Source organism: Sitodiplosis mosellana, unplaced genomic scaffold (genome assembly GCF_009176505.1).
Source record: "Sitodiplosis mosellana isolate CC-2019 unplaced genomic scaffold, AAFC_SMos_1.0 Smas_scaffold_33, whole genome shotgun sequence".
Classification (NCBI taxonomy): Eukaryota; Metazoa; Arthropoda; class Insecta; order Diptera; family Cecidomyiidae; genus Sitodiplosis; species Sitodiplosis mosellana.
In genome coordinates, this window is record NW_022595275.1 from 72835 (window position 1) to 89703 (window position 16869).

The window sequence follows — 16869 nt, forward strand, 5'->3', positions numbered from 1 at the left end:
GAAGTGCAGAGTAATTTGATATGTATCAGCTAGCTGGTACCCAATTTTTGCCACACTTGAATGTGCTTCTCGCTCTAATAAGTACATAGATAAAATAGATTTGTCTACATCTTCACATTTGCCATTTTCGAAAACCGGCCAATACACTTTACTCCATATACAGGCGAAACAAGTGCAAATCAAAATCGAAGGTGAAGAGCAACAAAACTTTATTTGGCTTGCTGTCCGTTCCGATTTATACGTTTCATATTTGGATTGGAATATGTGTGTCCATTTAATGTGTCTTATTATATCGTACTCGGTGGCTAAATGTCCATAGAGAGACGAGTGACACAGTGTGAGAGTAGTGGGAGATTGAGACGGAGGAAAAGAGATGGGGATAAAAGCAAAGTAATTCAGTGAAAGAGCAAGCATGAGACAGGAAAATTGAGACACATAGAGATGAAGATATTTTCTAAGTGTCTACGCCAAAAATTGACATACTAAACGGAAGAGCGTTAGGAAATCATAAATAGAAATGACCAAACATAGCGCATATTTGCTAACGTAAAATATGTGCCTTCCGTTCGATGCATTTGAGCAGTTAATAGCTTTTATTGACGATGAAATCTGTCATGAGGTAGACAGCAGTTGATGCATCCATTTTATCATCATGCGAACATTTTTTTTTTTGGCAATCAATAAAATCGACAGACTTCATCTCAGACAGAGGCGATATTCTCTATCCATAGAATATTTTAGCCAAATTGAAAACCGTACTTAGGTTTCCAGCTTATCCCAAATTTAACGCCTGATATTTCTTGAGACAATGATGACAACATTTAGCGATATGTAATTGAAGTTTTTTCCAAGGCAAATATTCCATACAAATCATCATTAAGTAACATAGAACATTCATTGCCTTTTTCTCACTCACTCTTGACTCTCTTTTTTTCCTCAAAACAAACAAGCAATAAACAATTTGAAATATGTGTTTATCGTTTCTTCATTCATGAGAATTGAAACACTCGACATAGCTGAAGTCGTTTTAGCATACACTCATTTTGGACTGTTGAACTGAATAAATGTTTATTTTTAATTGAATTCACGGAGAAATGATGTCATTCGCTGCGAAAGTACCAAACACAAGCTGCAACATTGAACTTACAACAGTCAAAGTGAACACTAGAGCCGTGTTATTGCTTCGTTTAATTGTAACAGCCAATGAATATTTCGAATATGAGTGGAGCAATCGTATGAAGTATGGCCCTTTGGAAGAAAACACAATGAATGCTCTGTTTTTTCTTTCCTTCTTTTTTATTCGCAGCTTTTCTTCTTTGCCTGTTTTTTTTTTCTCTGTCGACTACGAGCCACTTCATTCGTCCGGTACACAAAGTATGATTTATTTAATCGAACGCAATTACCTCGCTGGAGGCGACGCACTAAATGTGGAAAAATTCCATTACCGAGACGAGAAACGAAGAAAATGTGGAAAATTAAAAGTCGAAAAAATGTGATTAAGTTCTGAAGAAATTTGTCTTGATGTTGCTTTTTCGTTTTCATCCGTACATTTTAATTGAGAAATTGTATTATCTTCATCAGCGTTGATTAAGGAAATACAAAAGGAAAATCTCCAGACTACAGAAGATTTTTTGCTTTCATTGTTCTTCACTTAATATCAATGGTTTGGGACACTGAAGAAAAAAAACGGTGTAAATTTATCAGTCGATCGAATCGCATAAAGCAAAAATGGCAACAGAATGTATAAATTCCATTCGATAAAATGGAAGATAAATGTCGGTAAAAATGACTAAATGCCACTCAACGTTATTTTCATTATTTTCATTTTTTTTCTCTCCATCGCAGCGGAAAGAAAAGAGCAATAATTCTAGGAGATTTTTCAATTTTCGCACCTGATGTTTGCCAGCGGATCGTTTGGTTTATGTGCATTTCATAGCCATTCACCGTTGTTCAAAACATAAAAGTCGATCGATTTTATTGTTTCTGTCCGTGTGCTGTGCACCTTGTGCAATGGCGCACAACTGGAAAGAAAAAGCTGAACGGTAAAATCAACAACAAATAATAATGATTCTACAATAGAGCGAAACAGCAAACGTAAAAACAGGAACAAACAAAAAAAACAAGCTCTGAAATTACAGGCCACTTTGTTGCACGGCAAAAGCAACGGCACACACAAGAACCAACAATCACCGGAAAAAGCGAATCAAATTTAACGGAAAATGTCATGCTGAGATGCAATTTCGAATTGTGGCTAAACATTTGCTTTGGCTGTACCACCGGCTCAGCACCACTACCACTGCTGCTGCTGCTTCTGCTGCTGTGAGACATGGCTTGGCGATGTTGTCGTCGTCGTTGACTTTTTCGTATTTAATCAATTGGTTTCAGCTCCAATAATTTTTCTGTAAATGCTCGTTTTGATGTGTTTGCCCAATATTACTTTAGATTTATTTATACGAATGGTCGTGATGTCGTTTCAGCCAATCCTTTTTGACTGGCACACGGTTGACGAGGTTCATTTCATTCCATTTTATATTTCGCAAATCTGATTTTTCTTCCATTTACTGGCAGCAGCAGCAGCAGCAGCAGCAGCAGCAACATCAACTCTTTCCATATACACACACACATTTTGCTTCATGGTTTATTCGGGTTGGTTTTTTTTTATATAGCTGCAATTTCTCTGGTGCTTTGCTTCCGTACCGTCTCATTTTATTATCGTACGTGATGCGACATAATAATGTGATCGTTATACACATAATGTGTATTTTTGTTGCGAGAGATGCCATTGTGTGCCGTCACAACGAAATACAACCACCACAAAATTGATGTGTGTGTGAGCGCTTCAGTGCAATGCAACACTGCCTGAGCTGGTTTGCCATTGACGAATTTTTCTTTCTGCCCGCCATACACGTATTTATTTCGCTTGGATTTTTCATTTTTTTTTTTTCGCCAACGTTGACAATATAAATCCATCTTGAAAGTGCACGACACACATTTTATGCGATGAATATAATAAAAATGATATTTGAGTCATAAGAAAATTATAATTCAATGTTTACGGGTTTGTTTGTTGTTTGATGTTGATGCTTTTAGGATATTTCCATTCGCGTCACAGTTAGTGCAGTATAAATAAGGCTAACCGATTTTTCTTACCCGGTTCACTCTCAGTATATCTGCAGTTGGTCTCTGTCTGCACCGCATGTTGAACTTTCAATGTGCATAAAATTCACGTATAATAATCATTTACTGCAGTGTCAAAGATCACGGTGAAAATCATCATGTTCTAGCAATAATTTTTTTTTTAGTTTTATCTTCGTGTCTCTGGTTGCATGAGCAAACAATATTTTTGCTATTAAATAAAAACGACGCTGATTTTCTCTGATTGAATTGCATTCGCTTTCGTCAAAATTAATAATTAAAGCGAGATCATGCGGCGGCGGCATCGGTGTCTCGACAGCGTGTTTTTATCCGTTCTTCCATTTTTCCTGAATTTATGAGTGTCAATTTAGTTAATAACTTGAGCTGTGTATTGAATTTCCGTCGATGTAAATCTCATTTGAACGGCGTCGAGTATTTTTTTTTGACGAATCTTTTTCATCACATGGAAATTGCGTTGCCTCACACTATCGACCGTGTACACTCTCAGGTTGTTGGTGTGGAATCGTTAAGAGTTTATTGTGCATACATTAGAATATGGCTTATGAATGTATTATGTGATTTGCCTATTTGGAAAAGTGTAGCAAACGCCTTCTATACTTAGCCGAACAATTCACATCAACTCCGATCTGAGCCATTGTCAAGCTATCGCGCATTTTGCGAGTATTGTTTGCGGAAAAAACGTGCCATGAAATACATGTTTAACATATATTTTTATTATATTAATGGATTTTCATATCGGCGAGAGTCCCTTTTTGCCATGGCGACACACACAATCTCTCTCTCAGTCTCCCATATACACAGCACACGCGTCGCTACTATTGCATGCTAAATGGGAAAAGTGAAGAAATAACGAGAGACAGAGGAGGTGGAGACACTGTCATACCGGAAAAAGTATTCAACATTAAAGGCGAAACGCATCGAATTAGATAAGGGTCACATTTGCCGTTTTGTGCTTCATCCGTACCGAGGTGATTCTCAATGTTATTATTGAAATAGACGACAAATGCGATGATTTCTTTCGTGTGCAAAAAAAGGGAAACAAATACACCGCCCAGCCAACCAACCGACCGACTGACGATGATAACAACGGTGACGATAACATTATGTGTACCTAACTATACAATCTCTGACCTTAGTCATATACGAACGCACAAAGTGGTGTAAATACATTTCATTTCACCCGAATTGATATGTCGAATAATGACGACTATTTTCGTTCAATTTTCGGTTGTCAAAGATTGTTTTGCTTTTGGAAAAGGATTTGTGTGCACTTTGCCTAAATGAATTTCAAGTGCTGTTTGTTTGTTCACATGCGAGCAAATTCAAGTAATTTTCATTTTTGGACAAGGTGCAATCACAAAAGAAGGTCGAATCGATTAAACAAGGAAACGAGCCAGAAATGAGAAAGAAAAACAAATCGCTTGATGCGAGTGAATCACTCAGACAGTTAGAATTGCGCCCAATGATAGCGAGACACACAGTATGAATAGTTCAGACAGGAATTGGTGAGCATTAGTGAGCGCCAAAAGTCGACAAACTATAGTTGAAAGTGATTCTGAGAAAGTGGCAAAGAGCAAATGACACTTAAGTGGTTCAATGCATGTATTTTTAATTTGGCATCGTTTATGGATTGGGTCCATTTGTGCATTTGCAGTGGGCGAATTGATGAAATGTATGTCTTTTTCTTAGGTCGATTGGCTTTTTGCTGTATATATTGCTGGCTTTTGTTTGTGTTTTGCCTGCGAGGCACTTGATGTTTGTTCGGTTTTTGGTGAATTTGAAAAACCCCGGAACATGTGCACAAAGCGTGCGCTTAAGAAGACACGCTGTAATTGGTGATGCCCCTAAAAATGCGACAACGACGACCAAATGAAAAACTACTAACACTCGGAATGAACAATGGCGACGAGAGCCAAAAGTGAGGGAACATAATGTGGCTACGGTGGTGTGGCATGGTCGAACCAAATTGGTTTTCGATTGTGAAAAATGTGTCTGCGACGCGGTACAAAAACACAACAATTACACTCATTGAATCAACGCTAAAAACTACCCCTTAAATGCACACACATAATAATTCAAGTGGAATACCGAGATGACAGCAACCGCTCTCGACGCATACACAAAGAGCCACGGTCTTTAAATGTGCCACACCGCACACAACAAATGCATTGTTATTTTTACAAATAAATGGTTTGTTTCGTCAATTTCGTCGCTTGCCTTGAAAAATCGGCCGACATTCGACAGCGAGCAGTGCGGATCTTTTCGGTGCGCTCGTCTTCATTTCAATGCCATTCACAAGTCAGATGATGATGATTTCGATTTAGAGGGTTGTCGAATACAAAGTGAATTTTGTGCAAGCGACGCGTCATTTTAAATATTATCGTTTGGTCGGTTGAGCATAAACACGTGTGCAAAACGAATTAAATGCGAGATGTCAAAATGTTTCGTTTCTATTTATTATTATTTCCACGGATGCCCGCTTTTTTTTTTCACTTACTCACTCATTCGCTCGTTCGCCTGGCTTTTGCTGTTGTGTATTGTTTGCATTTTTCGACGTTGTTATTTTAATTTTTCCGGTCTGATGTTGATACCAATGTGTTGTTTACGTATCAAAAGTCTATCCTCGAGCCATGAACCCGATGAGCAATGAGCAATGAGTGAGTGAGTAACAAATGCAAACGAACGGTTTTATGTTTTGAGTGATTGTTACTGCGTCGCATTCGGAATACCAAATAATGTTCGAATGTCGAATTTAATTGCAATAGCATTGCACTGTGTACTAGCGTACCAAAACCACTCTCTCTCTCTCTCTCTCTCTCTCTCTCTCTCTATCGCACCCGCACACCGAATAAAGTCGGTAAGCGAATGGAAGAGAGATTAATTTAAAAATGTTAATTTAATATGCTCGACGAGTAACAAAGCTGGTTTTGATATTTATTTATGCATCCAACGAGGTGTATTTTTTTTTCGTTCGCTAGACAAATTTCCCTCACTGTTTTTTACTACAATTGAATAATTCATCCTTCAGGCATAAGCACTTATGATGGATTTTCTTGGATTCGGCAGATTTACTAAAATGCGCTATTTTCTCGACAGCTCACATTTTTCTCATCGATGCTCTCCGTTTTTTTTTTTTGGGCATGTGTAAGAGCATGCATACTCACCTGATAATGTTCATATTTTGCTCATTCGACCGTACTTCCCATCTGAATAAAATCATCACAGCGGAAGCATGCTCTCAGGACTAGTTGATGCACGTTATGGCTTATAACCAAAAAATTTAATCCGATTACATAGTGTTTTTTTTTTTGCTGAGAAGATGCTTTAAGCTAATGCGTTGATGGAAACTTTAACGTATTATTCCGTTCATCTTTAATATACATCTGGCAGGCGATGGCCGGTCACTCTCATACTACGAATCGGGTTCATTCTAAGCAGATTAATTTGTTGAAATAACATATGCACACTTATTGTAATGACTATCTTTTGCCGGTTTACGCTCTCTCTCTCTCTCTCTCTCTCTCTCTCTCTCTCTCTTCCTCCAACCATTTGTTCCCTTTTTCCACCTTGCTCAATGTGAGGCCATACTCTCATACTCCATCTCTCACTCACTCTCTATATCTTACTTCCGATCATATAATGATGCGTTTGCTTGTTCGGTTTTGGTTAAAACCGGAAAGAGAAAAAGCCACAACGAAGAACTTTTAAATTAAGACCGTTATGCTGCAAAGACGAAGTTTATGAGTGAAATTTCCTCAATAAATGATTCAATATGGCATATGCTCGAAGCTTTACAGCAGCCGGATTAAGTCGAATCACTCAAATTTCCTTCATAAACACACTCCACCGTCCCTAACACCGCTACTGCCATCGCCGTACGAATTCACTTTGGAAAGCCAAAATGTTATATTTTTTCACGTTATTTGCGAATTTACGGTTTGTTCGGTAACCAAATCATAATCGTTTCCATTAACAGATTTTCGATGTTTTTTTTTCGCTTACGCATTAACGACCACTCCATCTTTTATGATCTGCCATCGCATTTTTTGCATCAATATTTTGTATTACTGCCATCAAAAAGTGTTGGAAATAAATCGATTCGTTTTTTTTCTACTGTTCAAATGTGTCTTTTAATCTCAATTACGAGTTGACGATTTCTCGATGGTTCTCCTTTTTTGTCGGCCGCATCTCCATTCATTTGTGTTTCATTATCGTTAGTCAATAAGAATGGAAGTGTTGCGGTTAGTGGCAAATTACTCGCACACACACACAAATATAGCATCGGCGACGGCGACGGCAGCAACGATAGCAGTAACAAACGGCAGTACCGAACTCGAGCTGCTGTGTACTTTCAGTTGAATGAACATTGAGACGATTTAATACTTTGAGTGATAAGACTGAAAGTAACTGTATTGTAGCTAATGGGTACCAACAAGCTTATTTCCCCAGTGTTTTATGCAGTTCGAATATGAATATTTACTCCGTCTCCACACTCAACTCTCTCATTCTCTGTCTCTCTGTCTCACCGTCGAGGCAGAGTCAGGACTCCATGCATATTTTATAGGGAATGCGCCGTCCAACCAAAGCACACACATATTTCGAAACGAACAGAAAAGAGAGAAAAGAAGACGCAAGGAAAAAATAACTGCTAGAAAACGTGAATTGAATGGTGCTAGATATATCGTGCCATCGCATGAAGATGTACATTCGAGAAATTGAAATTTCTATAAAAGCATATCGCTATATATGACGATGACGATGACGATGACGATGACGACTACGACGACAACACACGAATACTCGCTTGACTCGCTGACAAGAATAACAACAACGGTGCCACACACACCGAACATCAGAAATTGATGATGGCAAAAAAGAAGCAGAAAAAAGCATACAAAGAAAGAACGAGAGAGAGCGAGAGAACGAATGAAAGAATCGAAAAGAAGTATAAAGACGGCGAGATGTTCAAAAATTCATGTTTCAGAGTATTTTTCAATAAAAAGCCACCGAAAAAAAAGCGTTAAAAATTATTATGTGTTCGCATGTAAAATTGAGCAGCGAACGCAATTTTGAATCATGTCATTGAATAAATAATGGCAATAAAAATGCTACATTTTTACAACATAGTAACGGGAGCAGCACAGAGAGAGAGAGAGAGAATAAGAAAAAAACGGTCGTTTCGATATGCGTGAAACACATTCCATTCGCATGTTTTTTTATCGACTGCTTTATTTTTTTCTGTCTTCTTTTTCTCGTTGGAGCGATGAATTTGTGTGCAGCAAATGTTGCAAACTGTGTGGCATACATGACGTGTGTGGAGCACGATGATACCGTCTCAACATTTCGAATAATATCGATAAAAGGTGTTTTGATGTGAGCGCGTCCTCGATAAATCGAGATCCACGTACAAATTTTTCTTCCATTCAATTCGTTCTCTTCCCCATCTCTGTGTGTTGGTATGTTTACAATTTGTGCTTGGTTACACCCGTGCATGTCGTTGAAGCGCCAGCCATTAAGACAAAGTATGGCAAATATAAGTGCAAATAATAATTCATGTGTGTCTGTCGAAATGAAATGATTTCGTACGTACGCAAAAAGTTGAAAGTCGTCGATTTTCTTTCCCTTTCTGTTTGCATCCATTCATTCGTTTGTTCGTTCGTTTGGCTGGAGTTTGGCGTCATCATCATCTTTTTATTAGGTATGACAGGATGGTTTCTCTTTTTTCCAGTTAAAGAGAGGCACTTTTCCAGCGCCGTATTCTATTCATCATTTTCGATGCGATGACACAGTCACAAGAAAACGCGCTTAAATACAAGTGTCTCCATTGAACAAATATTTTTCTTTTGAAAGCAACACACACATACAAAAAAAATGGTATCTCATCGATTATGTCGGATTCGTATTGTGTGTCGAAAATAAAAGAAGAAAAACATCCTTTCCCATTTCTATTAACCTCGAATCGAATACACTCATCATGGCACTTTTGTTTCCTTCCCCAAATATTCGCTTTCCCCGAACACAAGGAAAAAAACAAAATGAGCTTATTAATTACGGAATAAATTCCCATTTTTTTTCGTGAATCGCCCTTTTGCTCTCTCTCTCTCTCTCTCTCTCTCTCTCACTCTCTCTCTCTCACTCTCTCTCTCTCTCGGGTATTTATTCAATTTACGTGTTAAATGTTTAATGTTTTTGTGTCGTTCGAAGATAGCGCAAAAAAGCGCCAGCGCAAATGTTGGTCGGCTAGAAAAATTAAAACCCATCGCAAAAGTGCTAGCGACATTTTAGTAATAACTAATAGGTTCACGTCCATTTGAAAGATGCCATAAAAGATGCTTGATTCAGCAAGCGAGCTGCTTTTTTTTTCTTGTGCTTTTCATAGCACTTGACACACACACACACACACACACACACACACACACACACACACTTTCTTCAATATCGGTTTGAGAATTTTCAGACTGTTCTGTCTGAAGCATAAATTAGGAATAACGAATCCGAAACACGTTCCCATCATTAATAAACAAAATCGCATTTCCACTTGCAATGGAAGTGTGACATAGATCACAGAGTGGCTTAAATACATACATACACACACACATACACTGAACAAGCGACTCTTACATTTTATTTGGATTGTTCACTTTTTGCCTTACCATTTTCATTAGATGAAATTATTTTGCTGTCTCATGAGTGATTTCTTCTCTTTTTTTTCCTTTTCTCTGCGCGTGTGTTTGCCATTCGGTGATGCCATTAAAGTGCTCTTCGTATTTTTTTTTTATTGAAAGGAACATCTTCAGTGATTCTATTTATATTTTTCAGCTCATTTCCGCGACACTTAAGTATAAAAGCATTTTTTTTTCACTTCGTTTTTCTTTTCTCAATCGAATATTGATCGAAAAAATAAATTGTACTTATCAAGAGAGAGAAAAAATGATCCTAGTGCTGAAGAAAATGAAGAACGGTTCTCGTGTTTCAGGCAGTTTATTTTTGTTGGTACATTTCCGTGACAACGCAATTAATAATTGGGCAGAAAAGTACAGAGAATCAATATGGCTTTCGAATTTTCAACGAAGATGTTCAGTTGAAAGTGAGCAATTTATGGCTGCCAACAACAATCGCCAGTTTCCACGGAATAACAACATTTTTGAAAAGGGGGTGACGATGAGCGGACATTGTATGTTTGGTCAACATGACATGTTTGCTGTGTGCAGCTTTTCAATTTGAAAACACATCGAATTCATTGTGTGTCAATCGATCCACATTGATATATGTTATTATTGATGAGCTGAGCCTGATTTCATTGGAACATATGCGTATGTGACGCTTTAATTGGCCATATTATCTCTGCATCGCCAAACATATTGCGAAAATGACATGGCAAATCATACGAATGAAAAAATTTAGCTCTGATTACAAATAGCTATGTCTCTGACTTACCTTATCGAATAACATCTTGACATCACGTTAACGAAACTCATTAAAAACGTAAGAGCACACCGAATGAAGGGAAACAAAATATTAACTTCTTATGTTTCGCACTTTTTCCTTTCTACACAGCGAGTGCGAATGAAAGATACTTTGGTTGATTGGTTGTCGTTGTTGACAATCTCTAATCCGGCTCACCATCGTCGCTCTTGCTATCGCTATAACACACCAATAATGATCCAAGTGAGAATACTTTTGATAAGAAAACTTCTCAATTAAGATTGATTGATTGCCCATAAAATGTGCTGTAGCCGGTCGTTCGGTCATTTCGGTCCAAGTACCAACTCAAACATACCATCGCACAAACTTTTGCACAAAACTTCAACTTTATTTATTTGATCAACAGCACTAAACTTTATGTGGAAGTTTTTTTTTATTCGCCGTGCATGCATGTAATAAATATCGGGAAAATGCCAAAGTTATTATTTATCGATTATTATACGTTCAGTCAGTGTTTTCGTGTTTGTTTTTTTTTTCCGCTTCCATTCGTTCGATCATTTTAATTACGTTGAAATTTAAATGTTTGCAATTTTGAAAAGATATTGTCGATTTTAATACATGTTGAATTGTGTTTATCAGCACATATTGATTCGGTCGAGTTTGCATTAGCCAATTCGGATATGTGCTGAGCGGATATGTGGATTTGCGGTTTTTGTGTACAGCACATCAATATGTGATGATGGCCCTGGTTTTGGCTTCCAAAATGCACTCGCATTGCTTTTTGCTGGCTAAACTTTCACATTAGATTTCGAAATTCACACAAATATTCAATCGAACGGGAAATTAGCTCTGAATGAGAATTCAATTCCAATCAATAAAAAACGGTTTGATGAGACCGAAAAGAGAGAACGTTCAATGAACGTTTTTTATTCCATGCGAATAAATATTCGGAAAATCAAGGGCTGTGTTGTGTTACTCCTTCCTTCTTTATCAATTAAATATTCGTTTTCAATTGATTTTACTGTTCGTTTGCTGTGACGAACATTTATTACTATGTGCAGTAAAGATGTCTTCTAAGAAGACTTATACCTTTGAAAACAAAGCAAAGATAGTCATGAACATTTTCCCGTTCTTATCCAAACAATTTCCATTTTATGAACCTCGTTCAAAACTCCCAAACATTAGTCTGAATATATATTCCCTGAAATTGAGGTTGAGCATGAAATTCAAGCGTTTTCGAAGTTAATGACTAATGAAACTTAAATAGATATGCGTTGCTTTATTGATATGCCTTGAGCTAAATCTTAATAAATTACCTTCTAATTGGCTTGAATCTGAGACATTCTCTCCATTCTCCAACTTTAATCTAATGTGCTTAACCGAAAAAAATGCATGCACCTAACTTGATACCGTTTCGAAAATTATTTCCAAAAGCTAATACGCTCTAATAAAATGCTCAAATTCTAAAATACCTCCATCAAAAGCAACTGCAAATTTCCAACAACATTCATTTGCAACGTAATTGAGTGCATGCTCACACGTCAAATTATTATCTCTGAAATTCAATTTTCATATGTTCAAACGCTCTAGATATAAAAATATTCCATCTATTTGCCATGCAGCGCAAATTAATTGCAATAATTGTGCTCTTTTGTTTCCGTTCCCATGTTTGCACATTCCACATCCCATTTGCTGGCAAATTGATTTATGCAAAAAGTTTTCCGTTCCATTCTCTTTATTTGGCCAACGGGAAAAAATAAGCAGAGCTATTAATTGATTGATTAGCATTTTGAATGGAAATATTCAATATAATTCAAAGATAAATTCCATAGAATATTTGAAATGGCTTGGCTTAGCTTGCGGCAATGGGATAGTTTATACTGTGTAAATAATATCAAATTTTGCGACGAGATGCCATGTAAATAGCAACCGGTGATTAAATAAATATTACAGGCAAACTGCAAACGATGGGGTAAGATTTTCCACCACCGCCGAAGCAATGCATACATAATAATAATCCAGACAAGGAGTGGGGCAAAAATACTAGTCAACTGAAGTATTAGTCTATATTTTGGCCGGAAGCAAGTAACATTGGCAAAGCAACCGCAAAATGCATCTCGTTAAAATGCACATTCTGATGTGTAACTTTCTAAACAGACAGACGGAGAGAGAGAGAGAGAGAGAGAGAGAGAGAGAGTCAAAGTTTAAATCAATGCAGAAAATGCCATGTTTAAAATTTAATTCAATCACTTTTGTATATTTTTAATTAAAAGAGAGAAAATTTCATTACGATTTTCTGAAAAATTATTATACACCGAGAATGACTTTGTAGTTTGTCAACAATATTTTGGTTTGGTGATGTGCACAAGTAAATTATTTCGAATATTCTCGTTCGAATCAAAGTTCCATTTACCTTTGAAGTGACCATCCATGAAATTACCGCAAAGCTAATTATTTTCATGCGAAGCATACAAACCAAAGACATTCTCTGGCGCACGCAATATCTTTGATACTAAACCAGAAATGGAAATGACATGCACATAAATTGATTTTTGAATTTTGTTTATTTATTTGAAATGAAACTTAATATCACATTTCTGTGATTTACTTATGGTAGATCTATTGTTATTATCTGGTCACTAGGAATTGAGGGTTGAACATCATCTTTGCAAAATTTAATTAAATTTCAGTAGACATATCAATTGGAACTTTCAGCCCATTTAAAGCGATATGCCACTGAAGGAAATACACCGATCAATTGAATTCATTTTCGATTCAAACGCCAACAAAAGTGCTCTAGCACATTAACCTTAACAATTCTTGAACATTAGATTTGTACAAAGTGCATCGATCGTGCATATAACACTTGATTCTTCCTGTTGTGTTTATGGATAGACTATAGCAAATCATCTTAAGTTAAAATAAATCATCTTAAGTTTTTCCACTCTTAAAAAACCCTATTTGTTCAACTAATTCGACCATCAGAAAAAAAACAAACAAGAAAAACAAATGAAAATATCAACTTGAATAAATTTCTAAACTTAAACACAAGCGATAACCAAATTCGAATGATAACAAAAATTAAGCTATTACTTTCTTCGCCATGGCCGACATCAATGGTGCAATTTCACCGTTGAAATACTCGAAGTCAACAGTTATCATGATGGATTTTAGTGTGTCAAGATGTTGTTTTAGCACAGTCTTTATGTAATCCTCGGTGTTGATGGCCAGTAGTTCATATTCAAAGAGGCTTAACACCAGCTCCAGCATGATGTACATCAATTGCATCACGTCAACGGATTCAATGAATGTATCCAATCGAAAATCGCGATGGTCTTCGTAGATGCGTAGTTGGCATTTGCGACGAAAGTAGACCGGTGACAAGGCCAAACACAATTTCTTCTTGCCCAGCGCATCGAACAACAGTGCATCTTTCACAATCTGGAAATGTAACAATTTTCTCAAGCCCTTTGTAATTTCATCATTGACGTCGCGCAGTTTTACGATAGCTTTGGTCGCATTTGCATACGCTTCGTCGTCGTTCACGTTTCGACCTTCGGTCTTAGCACTGTTTATTTCACGTAACTCGGCCACTGTTGCACTTTTCGATGCAAATTGCTTCTTTGTTTCGACGATAAGGCGATAAATTTCGAATTCGGCTCGTGCATCGCATACAACAACACTGTCCTTTGATGGTTCTGCATTCAGTTTCACCAACTGATCATCTCGCTGATTTTCTCGCAGCACGTTGTAACAACGACGATACTTTTCCAGGTCAATGCGTTGCTGTTCCACAAATTTCGCAGAAAATCTACGTGTTTTCTGCCCTAAAAGCAATTTGCGAATTTTACGCCATTCAACCATGGTCAGAGAACACGATTCTAACGATGGAAATTTGTCTGATACAATGGACTCGAATGACTTGCTCTTGTTTTGCTTGAAAAAGGCATCTTCGACGGCATCGTACTCGAATTCATAACGCAACCACTTCCGTGACAAAGAATGCCGCAACAAATTCTCGATGCGTGAATACTGAACCAACACACTCGAGGGCAATTCAATCGCCGGCGATTTCTTCTTGGAATTTCGTCGCTTCGATTCCATGCTTGGCTGTTGGATAGAAGAACAAAGTTTTTTTTTTGGTTAATTTTAGGCTTTGTTTTTGAAAAACCAAATAAAATTGGAATTTCGACAGACGAAAAGTTTTAAACAACGGAATTTATTTTGTACGGAGATTGTTCCTCCACTATTTGTTGAATAGGGACGAAAAATCAGCAAAGAATAGAAAAAGAACACATACAAAATGAGCTGCCAAAACACACAAACCAACAACAACAAAAACAATGCGGAAATTGAGAGCAATTTTCTCACTCTCCTTCGTACTAACCATAAAATATGCACACAAAATTCACGAACAAACGAGTTGAAACGGGCAATCGCACTTGAGTTGCTGTTGTTCAAATTCGATTTCGTCACAATTAAAATTTTATCACCAACAGTTTATTCAGCGACAACGACGACGACGACGACAGATGAAAAACAAAGAAAACAAACAGCGAATTCGTTGCCAAAAGAACCGAGACGATGTCAATAATATGTGATTGCCGAAACAATTTATTTATTAATGCGCTTTCGGATGTGACATCTCAGCAGAATAGCTGAACGGTGAAGTGTGTGTATTGGCGTGTCAGTGCAGGCACAGTCACACAAACGCTAACCCGTCGTACGTTTTGTTTTTTTATTCCTTATAACTCTGTAAACAAAGTCACAATGTTGCTCGTGCATTCGAATGTGTTTGTGTATTTATTCATGATGTGGACAAGTGTGCCATGGGTTTTAATGCTCGGTGAGAGACAGAGACGACAGCGCGTTCTCATCTCTTATTCGCAATTGAGACGAGCTGTTTGTTTTTTCTCGCCTAATAACAGCAACTGAACGGAATATAGATTTTTTTTCTGCAGCCATTGCTGTTTGTGAACCGATTAAATCGATGTTGACTGCGTTATTCCGGTTGTGACACTCACTAACAAAATACATGAGAGGAAAAAAAGACCGTCGTTTATGTCTTAAACCCACATCTTGAGCGAAATTAAATATTTACGGCAGCGCCGTTTGTCGAGGCCAAACTTGCGATATTTTTTTTTTTGAATCATTATGTCGAGTGGTGTGAATAACAGCGGACTCGCTGTTGAATGATTAGTTATTGTCATTTATACGATCGATTCAGTGTTCAATAAACATTTATGTTGGCATGTACAATTTGGATGTGCACAGAGCGAGAGAGACATAGACACATATGGAAAAAATGAATGCGATAGACATTTTTCATGTGACGATTGGCATGTTTGTAAGCGACATACATTTAAAATTCATTTTGAAGCCGCAATTCACATAACAGTTAAAAGAATTAATTGACTGTGTCGAATTTATGATATTAAATCGACCAAACGCATTTCGGCTCGACGATATAACCCTTACCCTTAGCATAAACCGAGAAAAAATGAATTGCAATTTGAAATTCGCTGGAATTTGTCATGGCTTTAATTTTCAGCAATTAATGTGTAACAGCGGTCATTCACACTATGTGACATAGGCATTCAATTCTCCTCCACTTTTTTCTATCTCTCTCCTCTACGTATCGCGCACGTCAGGCAAGAGAATGGAAGTGATACCATTGAAAATTTCTAATTAAACAGATTGATAATTAAATCTCGTCATTAGCCTGGCATTTTAGAATTGCTAGCCATAATAGTCGATGCTTGCCAGCAGCATCAGCCCCATCAGATCGATAGTCATGCTTTGACTTTGGCACAAAAGGAATGTGAAAGCGTCGAGCAGGAGCAAAATTCAATTTTCGACCAGATGATCTCAATAATGATGCGACAATTTTATGCCATTCAACGTCCCCTAATTTTTCCACTAGCTATTTGCTTTTGTTTGATCCCAAATCAGGAGAGAGAGGGTATCATCACTTTGCCATTTGCACACGCCACACTCGCCTCGTTGTCGAACTAATTTACTCTTATCTCTTGCTCTCTGTGAGTGTGCTCGAGCAGGTTTTTTTGGTATCTTTGTTTTTTGGGTAGCCGGGTGTGTTTTTTTTCTCCCTCACCATCTCATTGTCATTGTCGCGCGTTCATCTTTATAATCCCATAATATTTTCAATCAGATAACGCACACAACCGCTGATGATGATTGTTTACATTTCGTGCGGTTTTTTTTTCGTTGTTGTATTATTCCACTCTCTCTCTCTCTCTCTCTCTCTCTCTCTCTCTCTCTCTCTCTCTC

General features: G+C 37.4%; 1 protein-coding gene across 1 annotated transcript; it reads right to left on the reverse strand.

Moving 5' to 3' along the window:
- Positions 1 to 13126: 13126 nt before the first annotated feature.
- On the reverse strand, positions 13127 to 15281 carry LOC129569456 (uncharacterized). Its single transcript, XM_055448291.1, has 2 exons — positions 14969 to 15281; positions 13127 to 14691 (listed from the first exon to the last, which is right to left on the reverse strand). Exons 1-2 carry the CDS (start codon positions 14969 to 14971, stop codon positions 13663 to 13665), a joined length of 1032 nt encoding a protein of 343 aa, XP_055304266.1. The 5' UTR covers positions 14972 to 15281; the 3' UTR covers positions 13127 to 13662.
- Between the last annotated feature and the right edge of the window lie 1588 nt (positions 15282 to 16869).